The sequence below is a fragment of the Chiloscyllium plagiosum genome, unplaced genomic scaffold (assembly GCF_037043375.1).
Source record: "Chiloscyllium plagiosum isolate Xiang-an unplaced genomic scaffold, Cpla_swu_hap1 HiC_scaffold_38, whole genome shotgun sequence".
In the NCBI taxonomy this organism is placed as follows: domain Eukaryota; kingdom Metazoa; phylum Chordata; class Chondrichthyes; order Orectolobiformes; family Hemiscylliidae; genus Chiloscyllium; species Chiloscyllium plagiosum.
The window spans coordinates 35221193-35237958 of record NW_028270176.1 but is presented as its reverse complement, the minus strand read 5'-3'; the positions used below and the strand labels follow the sequence as shown (position 1 = coordinate 35237958).

The 16766-nt window shown below is 48.0% G+C and overlaps 1 protein-coding gene across 2 annotated transcripts in view; it reads left to right on the top strand.

Annotated features, from left to right (window-relative positions):
- The window catches only part of dyrk1b (dual-specificity tyrosine-(Y)-phosphorylation regulated kinase 1B), a 139311-nt gene that overhangs the window by 47464 nt on the left and 75081 nt on the right, over positions 1–16766 (top strand). Inside the window, exon 1 of one of the 2 annotated variants that reach the window (XM_087980760.1) lies at positions 10276–12658. The exons of the other annotated variant lie outside the window; for it this stretch is intronic. Coding sequence (XP_087836886.1) covers positions 12526–12658 — 133 coding nt within the window. The 5' untranslated portion in view covers positions 10276–12525. Of the gene's footprint in view, positions 1–10275; positions 12659–16766 lie in introns of those variants that run through there. 2 annotated transcript variants of the gene reach the window in all.

Here is a 16766-nt window from a genome sequence, read left to right as displayed (position 1 = left end):
AATAGAGCAGCTATGTAATGCAGCCTTATTAGAAACTTGGCTGATTCACGTTGCTGGATCTGGAGACACAAGAGTACTAAGAATGTGAGCTAAATGTGAGGTTGTTGCCAGGTCTGGTTCCCAGGGACCCTGGCTTACAGGGGGTGGGTGGAAGGTGGACAGAGCTGCCACACTGCTGCTTGAACAAATTTCCATTCTGAACAGGATTCTGGAAAGTGTTGAAGCTTGAGATAGACCGAATTTCTGTTTCTCCAGTGTGATTCACCACACTTGACATTCCAGAGCACCTCTCAGCTATTGAAGCTCGTAAAATATTGTGCTATGAGAAACACGGGAGCCTGTTTATGCACAGCAAGCTCCCTGACACAACAGTGGAACAACTGAGGAGACAGTGTTTGTTAGGGAAAGGATAAATGGTAGGCAGGCCTGAAGAAGTGTTAGGATAGTCAAGTATGGAGGTGACAAAAGTAAGGGTGAGAGATTTGACTACACGTAGACTGAGATATGTGATATTATGCAGGTGAATGGTGTCTGAAATTGATGTGCGTGTCAAATTATGGATGATCGACTCTTTTAGTGTGATCAGATGTGTCTGAATAGTTGACTGTTGAGTGCACCCCGATGGTTTAAACTGTCAAGAGTCTCTTGTTCTGAGACATTTTGAGGATGGTTTCACTTGTTAACCGACAATTCACAATATTTCATCTGCCTGACAGTGCTTTCATTGGTCTTGTCACAGCATTCCATCCAATCATTCCTCACAAAATGTTGCACTCTCCCTGATCCAGTAACCAGCCAGACTGTGGCTGCCTTAAAACAGGAAGAGAAATGTTGGTGCGAAGCACCTGTCCTGTCTCTCCCCCCCCCCCTCCCCCCATCCTGCCCTTTCCTCCAGGCATCCTCTCAATATAGATTTTAGTTATTCTAGGAGAATCATCAGCAAGCTAGCTCTTTCTCCCCAGACACCACTCTGTGCATTTCATTGAAACTGTGGCAGTGTGTATGTCTGTGTGTGTGTATGCATGCATGCACAGTGTCTCCGTATGTATGCACCTGTCAACGTGCAGATGCTAGCACCTGTGTCTCTACATGTGCCTGTATGCACGCATTTGTGCACCCATGTGTGTTTGCACCTGTGAGTATACTTCTGCATCCATGCACGTGTGCTGAGTATCTGCTGGCACTATGGGAGTGCCGCACTGTTGGGGGGTGGTATTTCAGATGATATGTTTAATTAAGAGTAAATGTTAATGATCTCTGAGAAATGTGAATGCCTGTTTTTGATGACGTGGGTAAAAGTGGGGATGCTATCTGGTGTCCTGGGGCCAATATTTATTCCTTGGTCAACATCAGTAATAAATAGATTTACTAGGCCATGACCACATTGTTGTATGTGGTTTCTTCCTATGTGCAAATTGGCTCCTGCTTTTCCTCCATTGAAAGGTGTTGTAAACATTAAAGGAAAGTTTTTCACTTATTTCTCTCTTATCATTGCTGTCAGCTTAGGGGCCAGATCGTGTGAGGTTGATTCATCTCTCAGTTCAGACTGAGGCAAATCTATGACCTCCATATTAATCATTGCATCATGAGCTTGAACCCAGCTCTCTGAGCTGGGCTCTGTTTGATCCTTCTCCCACGCGATCTGTCCCTGTCACCCAATTGTGCTCTAGGCCTCCAGTCCTGTCTCCAGTCTCCTAGTGGCCCTAAGCCATGCCTTGACACCCCTGCCCTGTCCCTCAGATTTTGTCTATGTCCCATCCAAGCTCTGATCCATGCCTGCTCTGTCTTAAAGTCCTGGCTCTGCCCATAATGGAGCCAAGCTGGCCCCTGTCTCCAAGGAGGTGGGTGGCCTGATGAACAGCATGCCTACAATCAGACTGCTGAAATGCCAGAGGCCAAGGAAGGGGTGGCTTGTTGAAAATCCCTAGAATCACTGTCCACACTCCATTCATGGGGGCCTGTGCCTGGAAGTCATCCCTGTTGTTGGTTGACCTGTGCCAGGGTCCACAACTGTTAATCATTCTCCCTGGTGGAGAGAAATCCTGCTTGGGGGGCTTTTCCTACATTTCAATCAACCCCCACCTTACTTCGCCGTTGCCGATCAATTATCCTCCTGTTGCTGGACAGAGTAATGCTGGGTTGTCCCATGCGGACTGGTAATCATCCCCTTGTTGCAGGCTAACTCTGCTTGGGCTGATCCCCATCTGTCAATCGCCTCCCTTGTTGCAGTATAACCTGCCCAAGGGCCCGCACTTGTCAATCACCCCCCGTCGTTTAATGACCTCACCCCAGGACCTGCACCTGTCAATCGTCCCCTGTTGCTGAGTGACCTTCCACCAGAGCCTGACCCTTTCAACTGTCCCCTGTTGTTGCTGAGTGACCAGAGCCTGTCCCTTTCAATCGTCTCCTGTTGCTGAGTGACCTTCCACTAGAGCCTGACCCTTTCAATCGTCCCCTGTTACTGAGTGACCTTCCACTAGAGCCTGACCCTTTCAATCGTCCCCTGTTACTGAGTGACCTTCCACTAGAGCCTGACCCTTTCAATCGTCCCTTGTTACTGAGTGACCTTCCACTAGAGCCTGACCCTTTCAATCGTCTCCTGCTGCTGAGTGACCTTCCACTAGAGCCTGACCCTTTCAATCGTCTCCTGCTGCTGAGTGACCTTCCACTAGAGCCTGACCCTTTCAATCGTCCCCTGTTACTGAGTGACCTTCCACTAGAGCCTGACCCTTTCAATCGTCCCCTGTTACTGAGTGACCTTCCACTAGAGCCTGACCCTTTCAATCGTCCCTTGTTACTGAGTGACCTTCCACTAGAGCCTGACCCTTTCAATCGTCTCCTGCTGCTGAGTGACCTTCCACTAGAGCCTGACCCTTTCAATCGTCTCCTGCTGCTGAGTGACCTTCCACTAGAGCCTGACCCTTTCAATCGTCCCCTGTTACTGAGTGACCTTCCACTAGAGCCTGACCCTTTCAATCGTCCCCTGTTACTGAGTGACCTTCCACTAGAGCCTGACCCTTTCAATCGTCCCTTGTTACTGAGTGACCTTCCACTAGAGCCTGACCCTTTCAATCGTCCCTTGTTACTGAGTGACCTTCAACTAGAGCCTGTCCCTTTCAATCATCCCCTGTTCCTTGGCAGAGCGATGCCATGCCTTTCTACACATGTGAATTTCCACCCCTGTTGCTGTGTAACTCGTATCCCTGTTCCTGGGCAGGTTACCTAGCCTGTTAATTATTCTCTTTTTGCATTGTAACACTCCCTCATTAGAGAGGTGCTGGAACAGCAGTTCAGGCAGCATCCGAGGAGCAGGAAAATCGATGTTTCGGGCAAAATCCCTTCATCAGGAATAGAGTCAACCTGCTGTGGCCAGTGCCCAGCCCAGTTATTAATCCCCCTGTTGCTGTGTAACCTGTCCCAGGGTCCATGCCTGTCAGAATCGCCCTGTTGCTGGGTAACCTTCCCCGGCCTGCGCCTGTCAATCATCCTCCTGTTGCTGGGTAACCTTCCCTGGCCTGCGCCTGTCAATCATCCTCCTGTTGCTGGGTAACCTTCCCCGGCCTGCGCCTGTCAATCATCCTCCTGTTGCTGGGTAACCTTCCCCCGGCCTGCGCCTGTCAATCATCCTCCTGTTGCTGGGTAACCTTCCCCCGGCCTGCGCCTGTCAATCATCCTCCTGTTGCTGGGTAACCTTCCCCCGGCCTGCGCCTGTCAATCATCCTCCTGTTGCTGGGCAGAACGGCGCCGGGCCGGCCTCGCCTGTCAATCTCTTACCCCACCCCCATTATCCGACCTCCCCCTGTTGCTGGGCAGAGTAGCTCAGGAATCCCGCCCCTACCCTTTCGCCGCCCGGCAACAGGCATCCGTCACTTCTCATTGGACCAGGCGGTCAGCCAATGGCAGTGTTCACAGCGCTGGGATGACGCTGCTTGTTGCTAGGTGAAGGAATTGCAACTCCGGGAATGGAAATTGTATCATTAATAAACGCCGAACTCGGGAAGGATGAATGAAATCTGATTGTTTGTGTGTACACATATATGTAGTCCAATATATTTCAAATTCCTAAATTAAATAAACTGATGTTTGACAACTGGGTGGTGGGAAGAGGGTGGTTTCCTTGTATAATGCCCATTCTTCCAAAGTCCATGGCAGCCCCAGCTGGTTACACAAATAGGAACTCTCCTGTGCAACACTGGATACAAGGAATACAACACATGGGGTCAAGTCTCCGATGGAGCACTGGTTTGTAGGCAAGGGGATAAGCAGTGAGACACAGGGTGAGGAAGGATGGGATCTCCAGTGGAGCATTGGCTGTTGGGGTGTCGCTAACACTGGTGCTTCTGATTCAAGTACCTGCTTACCCTGCATTCTTGGGGTGGTGTTATGTTCAAAAATGTCTGTATGGAGGAAGTAGTTAACTCGTGCTGTACAACTCTATTATTTTATGGCCCTATGACTTTATGACTCTTCCTTCCCTGCTGGATCAGGTCTGTGAATTGTAGGAGTCTAAATATCTTTCTCTCATTTTGATAACCCTCTCATTTCAAAACACACGCACAGATTCCTGCATTACCTCACCATATGGAGGAGGGAGGCTAAACAGCCTTTAGTAGCTTTATAAAAATATCATTGTGATTAACAACAGCCCTCAGAGCATGAAATGAACGCCTACGGTGCATCAGTATCACGACACTTGTGTCTGACTTCTCCTGGAGAAGTGAAACTATTTCAAAACAATTTTTGTCTTGGTTCTGAGATCTGAAGCTGTAGTGTGGTACTTGACCTGTCCATCTTCTCCACCTGGACTTCTGTTCTTTATAACCATTTCTGCTCTGTTTCCCTCCCACCCTTCAGATTTCAGTGGGATAACTCACCAGTTCACTGGGTATTGAGTAACAAATTCACTCCTCCCCCCCCCCAACCCCCTTTATCCAGGTGCAGTCTATAAATAAAACTGACACATCGATTAACAGTACCTCTCAAGTAAAGCTCACAACTTCAAAATTCGTCATGAGTTCAACTTTTAAAATGAACAGACATCCACGAGTCACTTGTTAGGTCATGTGTCACAAAGCCTAATATAACTTCATATTCAGCCTTGCCCCATGGCCTAGTGAGTCAGGCACTCCAATCTATAGTCATGAGTGCGGCTGAATGTTTACCACCTCTCTATTTGACCCCATAGCCCCAACCAGCAATGCTATTGCAGCCAACAGAGCATTGCAGCAGCGTCCTCTGCTCTTTACTCTAGGTTCCAATGGTGGTTCGGACCAGGAGCAATGTACACTTGGTCACTGTGTAATGATCCAGGATGGAGGCCAAGAGGGGGAGATGCTTGTGGACATGTTAGTTAATGGCAAGGAACTATCTTGCTGGTAGAAGCTGAGGGCACTTAATCGTAAATCAGAGCCAGTCCATTCCACGGAGAAAGCACTTCGACACACAAAATGCTGGTTGCAGTTTTGTACTCTCTGTCACAAATAGCAATTGATTCTTTATTATTTGTATATTTAAAATCTGTAAGACTGATTCATTTTTGTCTTGAGGGATCTTGAGTGAGGTCAGGTAATGGAGTTAGCTCACAGTTCAGTTGTGATCTAATTGAATGATAGAACAGTGTGGTGTGGCTGAATGGCCTCCTTCTGTTCTTATGTTACAGGCTGAAAGAGGAACTCTAGTCGTTAGTTGTGTAGTGCTATGTCCTTACTTCTGAGTCAGGAGGGTCAAATCCCACCTACTCCAGAGATGTGTAATAACTTCTCTGAACAATTAATGAGAAAATATTGTAGGAATTAACTCAAGATTTGCTGGATTAGACAAAATGAACAAAAAAAAAGCCTGTCCTGTCAAAATGTTAATGATTAAGTGATGATCTAATGATAAGACGTCACTGGTCTCAATGGTCCTGTATGACAGGCTCAAGGGGCTGAATGGCCTCCTCCTGCTCCTGTATACCAGACTGAGGGAGGGAAGTGAAATGGGGAGCCTCTTTCTGTTCTTGTGTAAGTGGTTTAGGGAAGGGGTGCTGAATGAGTGCTTCCTGTTCCTGGGTAACATAGTGAGGGAAGGGGCTAAATGGCCTCCTCCTGTTCCTGTGTAACATGGTGAGGGAAGGGGCCTGAATGTTTCTGGGGGAAAGAGAAGTGGGCACTGAAATTTGTTGGGCCAGTGACAATAACTGTTTAAAAAGCATCTGTAATGTGGTCCCTGGACACTTACCGGGAATGTAAATCAGCTCCAATCTGACACAGGAGTTATGAATACATGTTGGTGATAACCAAGGGTTTCTGAGCAGAGAGGGTATGTGAGGAGGGCTGCCAGTATATGAATTACTGCTGAGTTTGTGTCTCTTTGAAACATTATCTTGATATGGTGGTGCATTTATGCGTTGATTCCAGTTGATGTTTGTACCTATGTCAGCATCCATCAGCCACTCCTGTTTTTAACCTTACCCATGTCTTGAGGAGCCACCCCGGCCAGAGCTGACTGAGAGTAGATTGCACCCAATTGCTGAGCAGCTCTCTTGGTAATATGCAGAGTTGTTTCAATGTTACAGGATGTGGAAGGATTGCCAATGAGCCATCCATTATGATCAGTTGAGCATATGAGAGAAAGAGGAAGAGGCCATTCATCCCATTGTGCCTGTACTGCCTTTCCACTCAAGTTTTCCAAACAATAGTATTATCTCCTCTGAAACCACAGAGCTCATTGTTCTCCTCCGAGCACAGTTTGTTTTTGTGATGGCTCTTCCACCCTGTATTGCATATTTCTGAAAGTTGTAAGAAGAATGACTCATTCTGCTGTACTGATGATTTTCTTTGCACTTCTTGCTCGCATTGAAAAGATTGTTTGTTGCGGCTGTGTGTTCCACAGTGTAACATAGCAAACTTCGCGGATAATACTAAAATAGGTGGGAAAGCAAGCTGTGATGAGAAGATAAAGAGCTTTACAGGTGGATATCAGGGGAATCAGTTTAGCTCAGTTGGCTGGATCATTGGTTCACACAGCAGTGTGGTGCCAACAGCATGGGTTCAATTCCCATCACTGGTCTGAGGTTACCATGAAGGACTCTCCTTTTCAATCTCTTCCCTCGTTTGAGGTCTGGTGGCCCTCAGGTTAAGTCAGCACCAGTTGTTTACCTCTAATGAGAGAGCAGCATCTATGGTCTGGTAAGACTGTGGTGATACAAGAACAACAGAGTCCCAATTATGCCTGCTTCTTTGTGGGATATGTTAACAATTCATTGTTCCAGTCCTACTCAGGGCACCTCCCACAAATCTTTCTTTTGGGCAGCTCAGTGGTTAGCACTGCTGCCTCACAGCACCAGGTTCCCAGGTTCAATTCCAGCCTTGGGCGATTGTCTGTGTGGAGTTTGCACATTTTCCCCTTGTCAGCGTGGATTCCCTCCGGGTGCTCCGGTTTCCGCCCACAGTCCAAAGATGTACAGATTAGGTGAATTGGCCATGGGAAATTGCCCATAGTGTTAGGTCAGAAGGAAATGGGTCTGATTGGGTTACTCTTCGGAGGGTTGGTGTGGACTGATTGGGCCGAAGGGCTTGTTACCACACTGTAGGGGAATCTAAACTATATTGATAGGCAAGGAGAATGGGCCTGAATCCGGGAGATGGAGTTTACATGAATGCATGCGAGGTTATCCATTTTAGCTGGAAAAATAAAAGTTATTATTTAAATGGGAAGCAGAATCAAAGTGCCTCAGTGTAGAGGGATCTGGGTGTTGGAGAAAATTACTGTAGATGCTGGAACTTGTACTGAAAGTAAAAAAAGCTGGAAATCACAGCGGGTCAGGCAGCATCCTGAGAGAGAGCAAAGTAATGTTTTGAGTTCAGATGACTCTTCAGACATTAGCTCTGATGAAGAGCCAGCTAGACTTGAAACATTGGCTTGGGATCTGGGTGTCATTGTGCATGAACTGCAGAAAGTGGGTATGTAGGTCATAGAGTCATAGAGATGTAGAGCACGGAAACAGACCCTTCGGTCCAACCCGTCCATGCCAACCAGATATCCCAACCCAATCCAGTCCCACCTGCCAGCACCCAGCCCATATCCCTCCAAACCCTTCCTATTCATATACCCATCCAGATGCCTTTTAAATGTTGCAATTGTACCAGCCTCCACCACATCCTCTGGCAGCTCATTCCATACACGTACCACCCTCTGGGTGAAAACTTTGCCCCCCCGGTCTCTTTCTCCTCGCACCCTAAATCTATGTCCTCTAGTTTTGGATTCCCCCACCCCAGGGAAGAGACTTTGTCTACTAATCCTATTCATGTCCCTCATGATTTTATACACCTCTTTAAGGTCACCCTTCAGCTTCTGATGCTTCACAGGGAAGACAGCCCCAGCTTATTCAGCCTCTCCCTATAGCTCAAATCCTCCAATCCTGGCAGCATCCTTGTAAATCTTTTCTGAAGCCTTTCAAGTTTCACAACATCCTTCTGATAGGAAGGAGACCAGAATTGCATGCAATATTCCAACAGTGGCCTAACCAATGTCCTATACAGCCGCAACATGGCCTTCCAACTCCTGTACTCAATACTCTGACCAATAAAGGATTAGTCCAGTTTTAGTCTCCTTACTTGAGGAAAGATGTGGTGGCACTGGAGGCAGTTCAGTGGATGTTCACCAGGTTGATTTCAGGGATGAAAAGGCTGTTGTCCAAGAAGCAGTCAAATATCTTGAGCTTGTACTCGCTCCAGTTTAGAAGAATTGGGGTGGTGTGGAATTTGATTGAGGCATCTAAATTGCTAAAAGAGATTGATCAGGCAGATGCTCCCCCCCTTGTGAGACAGTCTAGGACAGGAGGTCACAGACATAGAGTGAGATGAGGAGAAAATACTTCTCTGAGTTGTGAATCTGTGGAACTCTCTGCCTCACAGTACACTGGAGACAGAATCAATCAACTGATTCAAGAAAGATATCGATATGTTTCTGATGAAAAGCGGGATAAGGGGCTATGGGGAGCAGGCAGGAAAATGGAGTTGAGACCAGGGTAAGATCAGCCATGATCATGTTAAATGGTGGAGTGGGCTCAAAGGCCTGAATTATCCTCCCTCTGCCACTACCACCTCACTGCTCTGCGCTTTCTTCTAGTAAGTGTTCTGTGTGCCCACTCTATGGCTGGGAGACAGCATCACCATCCAGTCATGCCCTGCCAATTCTGAAACATTGCAGCAAGTGATTCACTAGATCTGTGACCATCAGGAGCAGCACACCCAGGATGATTTATCAAAATCTGGAAGCACTGAGGCTAGATCCTGAGTGTGCTGAAAATGTGTTGCTGGAAATGCGCAGCAGGTCAGGCAGCATCCAGGGAACAGGAGAATCGACGTTTCGGGCATAAGCCCTTCTTCAGGAATGGCTGAAGAAGGGCTTATGCCCGAAACGTCGATTCTCCTGTTCCCTGGATGCTGCCTGACCTGCTGCATGTTTCCAGCAACACATTTTCAGCTCTGATCTCCAGCATCTGCAGACCTCACTTTCTCCTCATAGATCCTGAGTGTGGCTAATGAAGAGCTTACTCGAAATGTCAACTCTCCTGCTCATCGGATGCTGTGTTTTTCCAGCACCACACGATTTGACTTTGATCTCCAGCATCTGCTGTCCTCACTTTCTCCCTGAGAGTAGATCCTACCTGTGCAGTGGAATGGTGCACAGACTTAGCATGACACTGTTGGTGAGCGTTTAACCAGTCCAATATGTGCCAGCTATGAGCAGCTTTACTACAACCACCTTCCACTTCTCCGGAGAAGTCATATTGGACTCTTTCTCCAGATTCTGCCAGACCTGCTGGGTTTCTCCAGCACTTTGTGTTTGATTCAGATTTCTAGCATTAGTGATATTTTGCTTTTAGTTTAAGGATCTAATTCCTGTTGGTTACCCTGCCTTCCAGCAACCCCTGGACAGAGGTGTTCCCTACTGGATTAGTGTTGGTGTGGGTCCTGTTGGCCCGAGTGCAGCCAGTCCTGGCTGCAATCTGTTCATTTCGGGCTGGGGGAAGGGGGAAGAAGTAAACGACAGTTCATATTTGATCCTTTTATCCATGTTGTTTCTCCTCACGCATACACACAAGAACAAGAGGGTGCAATGGAGGAGCTCGGGGAAGTATGTTGGACGGAGACAGAGAGAGGTGTTGATTGTGGTGCTGGGAGCGCGCTGAGACTGAGGCCAAGGCGGGGGCGAGCCTCCTGGCTGCTGCTAAATTTACTGCTGTCTCCTGACTATAAATGGAGCTGGTGTGGACACAGGGATCTGGACCATGCCACGCCAGCCTAGGACAGGGGAGAGCGAGAGGGCGAGCGAGCGAGCCTGGGGAGGTTCAGGCAGCCTACAAGGATAGGAGGCAAGGCAGGACCCTTTCAGCCTCCCCCTGTGGACTTGCACACACTCCAGTTTGCTGCAGTGCTGTGATTGCAATGTGTGGAAAGCAGCCAGGGAGGCTTGCGTTTGCTGCCCAGCTCCTGTTTTTGTGTGTGTGTGTGTGTGTGTTGTAACCCTCCCTCCCCCTTGCTCCAGGTTCAGTCGAGCCTCGGCTTCCTGCCTGGGTGTGGACTCGAACTGATTTCTTCCAGCCAGCTCCCCTCCACAGCTGCTGTTGTCTGTTTGCGCCTCATCCCACTTACTGGATTAAAACATTAATTAAAACAAGAAACAAAGACCGGCGGGTTAGTGTAACGAAGCTTCAACCGGGAGGCAGACAGATAGAGAAGAAGGAAATTGCAGCCATGAATAATTGAGTGTATTTTACCCGGCAGCCAGAGGGAACTCCTTCCCATACGGATTAAAAGAAGTTTACCCGCACCCTCCCATCCACCCGCAGGCTGTGCCGGGGCTGCAAGAGACGTTGAGGACAGAGAGAGAGAACGGAGACCCAAAGGGAGTGTCCCCATCCAGCTGGAGATTCTTTTTTATAATAAGCAAGCAAGTTTGAAGAAAGTCGCACCGTTCCCCTCCCTTCCCTGGATAGAACCGAAGCAATGCAGGGAGATGGAATGGAAATGGATACCAGTAAGCAGCCCGGAGCAGGAATACAATGGAAGCAGCAGCTCCTGCGACCTAACAGCCAAGACAACTGATAGCCTTTAAACCCCACCAACTGTTTGAACACGCTCCTGTGCAGAACGGGCGTCGGGGGAGAAAGAAGAGGAACTTTTTCTTTTAATCCCGGCTCTTTCCCACCCACCCTTCTCTGGGTTCCGGACTAGTGCAAGCTGTCTCTCCCTGTATCTTTCTGTCTGTGTGTGTGTGTTTCCTTGCTACTGCTCCGGGGGTGACCGCCACTTACTCCTTGAGCCGCTGACTGACTGGGAACTTTCTCCACCCCACCCGTGAGCAACTTGGGCAACCTGTCATCAGGTTGGGTTTTCAGCTCGGAGACGGTGGAGGTTTCACTGGAGCGTCCGCGTCCTCCTTACCCTCCCTTCCCGAGAGATCGACACCAGCTGAATTGCACCGAGACAAGTCTACAATAGCAAACGGAGGTGTAGAAAGCTTTGCTGTGACAAACGGGGGCCCCTACCTTCTCCGAAGCAACTGGGAACCCATCTCCTGGTGCTTCCTACCTTGACAAGCCGTGTGTGTGCGAGGACAGGCCCAGAGAAAGTCACTCGGCCCCTGAACTGGAGGAGGGGGGCCTTGTGTTAAATTGTTTTATTTCGGTGGGTGCAGAGGTTCGCCCTGATAGTAAGGGGGCTGTGGCAGCGCAGGTAGAAAAAGAAGCTGGCCTCTGACGTGAGCGTGTCGTTTCTGGGATATATTAGCCGAAGAGAGGACATTTAAACTCGTGCCTCTTGTCTAGTTCACACACACACCACATACAAAACCCCTCTACTGCCCAACATCGGAGCAAAAGGAGGACCCGAGAATTAGCAGCAAGCAGCCCACTTTTCACATTGCTTGTCAAAGTTAGAGACAGGAACCTGACCCCTGTGGGCATACAAGATATTGGATAAGAACTGTTCACCTCGCCTCCTACAAGGTCATTTCAGCAACTTTGTCTGACTTTGAACCTACAGATCCTTTTCAAACCTGAAGCAGCTGAGCAGCCTTTGGACTCCTTCCGTTTCATTTTAGTGGAAATTTTCAATCTTTTTGTGATTCTTGGGGGAACATTGGATGTACATTACAATGTGATAACTTCCCATGGACAAATATTGAAGGGATTATATCGACTTGAGTATTTATTTACCTGCAGCATCTGTCTGGCCACTTGCTGCTCTCAGCTTCCACCCACTGTGGCTGTTCAACATCCAGATCCTGGTCACTGCTCTCACCAGCTCGCTCATCATTTGAAGTTTCTGCTGTGGGAGTTGCTGTCCAATGTTTCTGTAGTTCCATACTTGGCTGAATCTCCCAGTCTGGTCGAAGGCACCTCCATTCAGTGCTCACTCCATCGTGCAGGATTGTTCTTTCGGTCTTGCTCCCTTTTTGGTTGTCGCTGATTTGTGAAGCCTAACAGGCCCACATTGTGTTTTCTGCAGCTGTCCCTACTGTGCCAAGCTAGTTCCAATGGTGATCACCTCCGCCAGTGAAGTTGAACAGTCTCCCCCCAGCATGCTGGCTGCCCTACAGTCAGAATGGATTAAGCAGGATCCCATTTGTTACCTGCCTGCCACCCACTGCAGCAAGAAGGCCTCTCGAAGTTAGTATGCTCTGCCTGTGCTGGGGGCTTGGGGAAGTGTGGGGGGGTGGTGTTTATTCAGGAATGTCACCAGTGTTTCCATACTGGGTGTGTGACTGTGTCCACGACTCTCCATTGGAAGTACTGGTCTTTCCAACTCGGCCTGTGTAGAAAGGGCTTGCAGATGTTCATCCGGCTGAGGGGCTGTCTTAACAGATACAGGTCTATCATAGTGAGTCCCAGTACTGTGTTAGGAGATGGATTTATGATTTGGAGATTTAACTCGAGGGTTAACTGTTGTATTGTCTGAGTACTGTTGAGCAGTGTGGGTCCTGGAATAAATAGTTCCCATGTTACTTGTCTAACCAGCAGTGAATCACTGTCCTTCCATTTCTCCAGCTTGCAAACTGCATTGATGTTTCCCACCCTGTTGCCTTGAGGAGTCAGTGGGGACAGTGCTTCCTTTCTTGTATTATTGATTGTGATCCTCCTTCCTGGTTCAAGTGGTAAAGGAGTGAGGCGTGCTGATTGTTTGCAACTAATATACTGCCTCCCTGAGCCGTTCAATCCTGGCCTCATATGTCTGGTGCTTTAGTGAAGGCTGCCTCCTCGATCTAGTCCACTGTGGCTATGATTCAGCCCATCCTGACAGCCGGGTAGTGGGGGCCCTTCTAGGACACTGCTGAATTCTTGTGGTTTGGTCATCCTGGGTAGAGACTGCACCGGTCTCTAGCTGTCAGGGCGAAGACTCCAGGCGGCATGCTGCATTGCCAGGTGAATGGGTCTCTGTGCCGATTCTGTGCCATCCAATTCCAGAGATTTGGTATTCAGCAATCCGAACTGTTAATGCTTCCATCTTGTAACAGTGCTTTATGATTAGACAATCTCATTTTAAATAATAAATCAAATGGTGACGCAGTTAACATGGCTTCATACACTTATCCCAGGAGACATAGAGCAGACAATGTCACTGCTTTAGGACACCGTTCACTTGCAGTGTTGGTGTAGAAACCGTTTTGATACAAACATGTCTCTCTGGTAGCCCACCAGTGGGCACAAGTGGATGGTCTGGTACCAGTTTGTGAGACCCGTCAGGCAGATTCTATACTTCTCACTATGGCCTGCGGCAGAGGACTGAGTGAGGGGGTTGGTCTCGCGGTAAGAGAGAGTGTGTTAACGTTGGGGTCAGGGTATGCTTCTCGCCAGGAGAGGTGGGGTGGGTGGGGCTTTAGGAGTTCTGTTCACTTAACCGCCCTCTCCGCTTGCCAGATACTTATTACCCAAAGGTAGAATCAGCAAGTGAACAGAAAATATTTTAAAAACTGAGAAGAGACACAATCTGAAAATGTCGTCCAAAAATTGTTCTAGGTTATTGACAAAAAAAAAGGAGGGTATATGTGGCCCCTCACAGGATTGGAGAATTTGACGGTCAGAGCAGATCATCAGAACAAAGATTTATCAGTGACACTGTAGATCAGGTCTGCTGGTACAGGGCTGACAGCCAAACACAATGTTCGAATGACACAGGCAATAGAGAGATGTGGGAGGGAGTAGAAAGACCATGGTCCTCCCAGATGGATGGCAGGGGCAAAGAATATTTATATTCGTCTGCTATGTGCAACTCTGCTGGGAGTTCCTGTCCTAAACACTGTCCAGTCATCCCTGGGTTAGAGAGAGAGAGAGAGAGAGAGGGGAAATCAGTCAGGGATCTGGCTCCAGATCACTGTCCAGTGATCCCTGGGTTAGAGAGGGGGGAGGGGGGGGGAGGAGGAATCAGCCAGGGTTCCTGCTCATGATCACTGTCCAGTGATCCCTGGGTTAGAGAGAGAGAGAGAGAGAGGGGGGAGATCAGCCAGAGTTGCTGGTTGTTCAGGTACTGGGCAATGGATAATGCCTGACAGTAGCTGTGATTCTTAGTGATGTTGTAAATGTTGCTGTAACTTTGGATGGTTGTTTCCCTGAGAGGTCATTTCCTGGAATTATCTTTCCAAAGTTTGAGAGGTGAACAGAACGTAGTTGGAGCGCCAACAGAGTTGTTCCTGCCAGGAAGCTCTGCCCCAGGCCATTCCACTGCTGGTCTTCTATGGGGTCTATGATAGACATGTCTGAGAGTGTAGCCCTGTATAGACGCTACTGGCTAAGTATGAAGGTGTGATCTGAGTGAGAAGATTGTGATGTGTGTTTTCGATCACTTCATGGTACTATGGTGTCCACTTCACCTGTAAGTGTCAGTTTTTGCAGCTCCTATGGGGGTATGGTGTGAAGGGCCCATCACAGGCCTGGATATCTCCAATGAGTGCTATTCTGACAAATGGGGTGAGCGCATTGTGCATCCAGTTCCTTTTCTCTTGTTAACAACAAGGAGTGCTACCTCTGCAAATGAAGTGTGGTCTGAGCTGCCCAGTGTCACAGGAAGCCTTTATACATGATGCTGTTGTGATGGCAGAGTGCAGGCAGTCTTCAGTTTTACAGTAAATCACCTGCTCCCTAAGAATTAATGATTGAGGCTGTATCCTTGGCCCCCTCATATATCTCGCCTACATCATCCGGTCCATTGTCTGAAAACAGTGCCAGGTTTCTTATGTACTCTGACGTAGCAGTACCTCAGCACTAGCTCACTCGACTCCCTGCTGTACTCTTGCTACGTTAGCAAACTGTTTATCCCACATTCAGTGTATAGAATGTCTTCCAGTTAAATATTAGGAAAACTGCTTTTGGTCCCCAGCACAATCTTTCTTCCCAAGCTATCGACTCCAGACTTCTCCAAAGCTGCGATTAAGTTAGTTTGTTTGCAGTCTTGATGTTGCATTCACCCTGCGATGATTTTCCTGTTGTGAATTAATGCCATTACAGAGTTATCTATTTCCATCTCCATCGCCTTCACTATCTCTGTCACCTCCTCCAGTCCCTATATCTATCCCTATCTCTGTATTTTTCTCCAGTCTGTACATAATTCCCCTTGCCCCACTTCCAATCTTTGTATCTTCCTCCAGCCTGTACGCCCTTCCTATCTCTGTAACTTCCTCTGGGATCTCCGCTGTATTCCAATTCTAGTCTCTTGAGTATGCCAATCCTGATTTCTTTCACTCTGTCATTGGCTGCTGTGTTTTGAAATCTCTTGTCTTTAAGCTCCCTTAAACCTCTCTTCTCTCTCATCATGGTTCTTAAAATTGGCCTCTTTGATGAGGCTTTTGGGCCTCTGACTGAATACATTCATGTGTGGCTAGGGTCAGGTTTAATTTAGAAATGCAGCACCTTGTGCTGACAAAGCTGCTGCATCAATATAGGTCAGTATTTGCGGAAAGAATACTGCCCTGAACCAGCCATCTCAAGACCTTTTTAAAGCCATCAGTGTGCCAGTGTTAATGGGCTTTCCATTAAGCAGCAGACAGTCTCAGTATTAACACTGATAAGGCCCTCACTTCCTGTTTGGGTGGATGCGTTCATTAGCTGACTAATCAGTTAATATAGTGTAGCTGTTGTGTCCACTGTTGGTGCTGTACTGGAATGCAGCCAGATACACTGCATTTTTACTCCCATATCCTGATCAGATCTTTCCTGTACATCACACCTTCCTGGTACCCTCTCTGGTGCAGCGTGGAAGCACTTCTTTACTTTGTGTTCCTGCCGGAAAACTGTTCCTTGTTGAAACACACAGAATTCTCAGGATTGATGCTGAGAGTCAGTTTCTTCCTCTTTTGTCTGGGTTACCCCTCTCAGGAGAAGGGGTCGGATGTTTCCACTTTTTCCTTTGTGCAGTTTCTCAGCTTTGTTTCACGTCTTTGTTGTTTTTGTTGAGTAGTGGAATAGGGTTTGAAGGGCTAACTGGCTACTCGAACTCCATCGTCCTGAGTTCTCGGGTGTTCTCTCTTTTCATGTTCCTGTGTTTGTCTTTTGCGCACACTCTGCCTAGCCTGCCCTTCCTCTTGTCTCTTCCTCCCCACTCCGTTTCTTCACTTTTCCCAGTTGTGTCCTTCTAATCCTCTTCTGCTTACTCCTGTCTTCAACTAGTGGGTCAGGAAATACTGTTCTGTTCTAACCAATAGCAACGTAAATAAGTTGACCTTTCCTTATGCTCTACTACTTTGTTGGGTGGTGGGGGGGGGGTGGCGGGGGAGGAGTTGCCAAA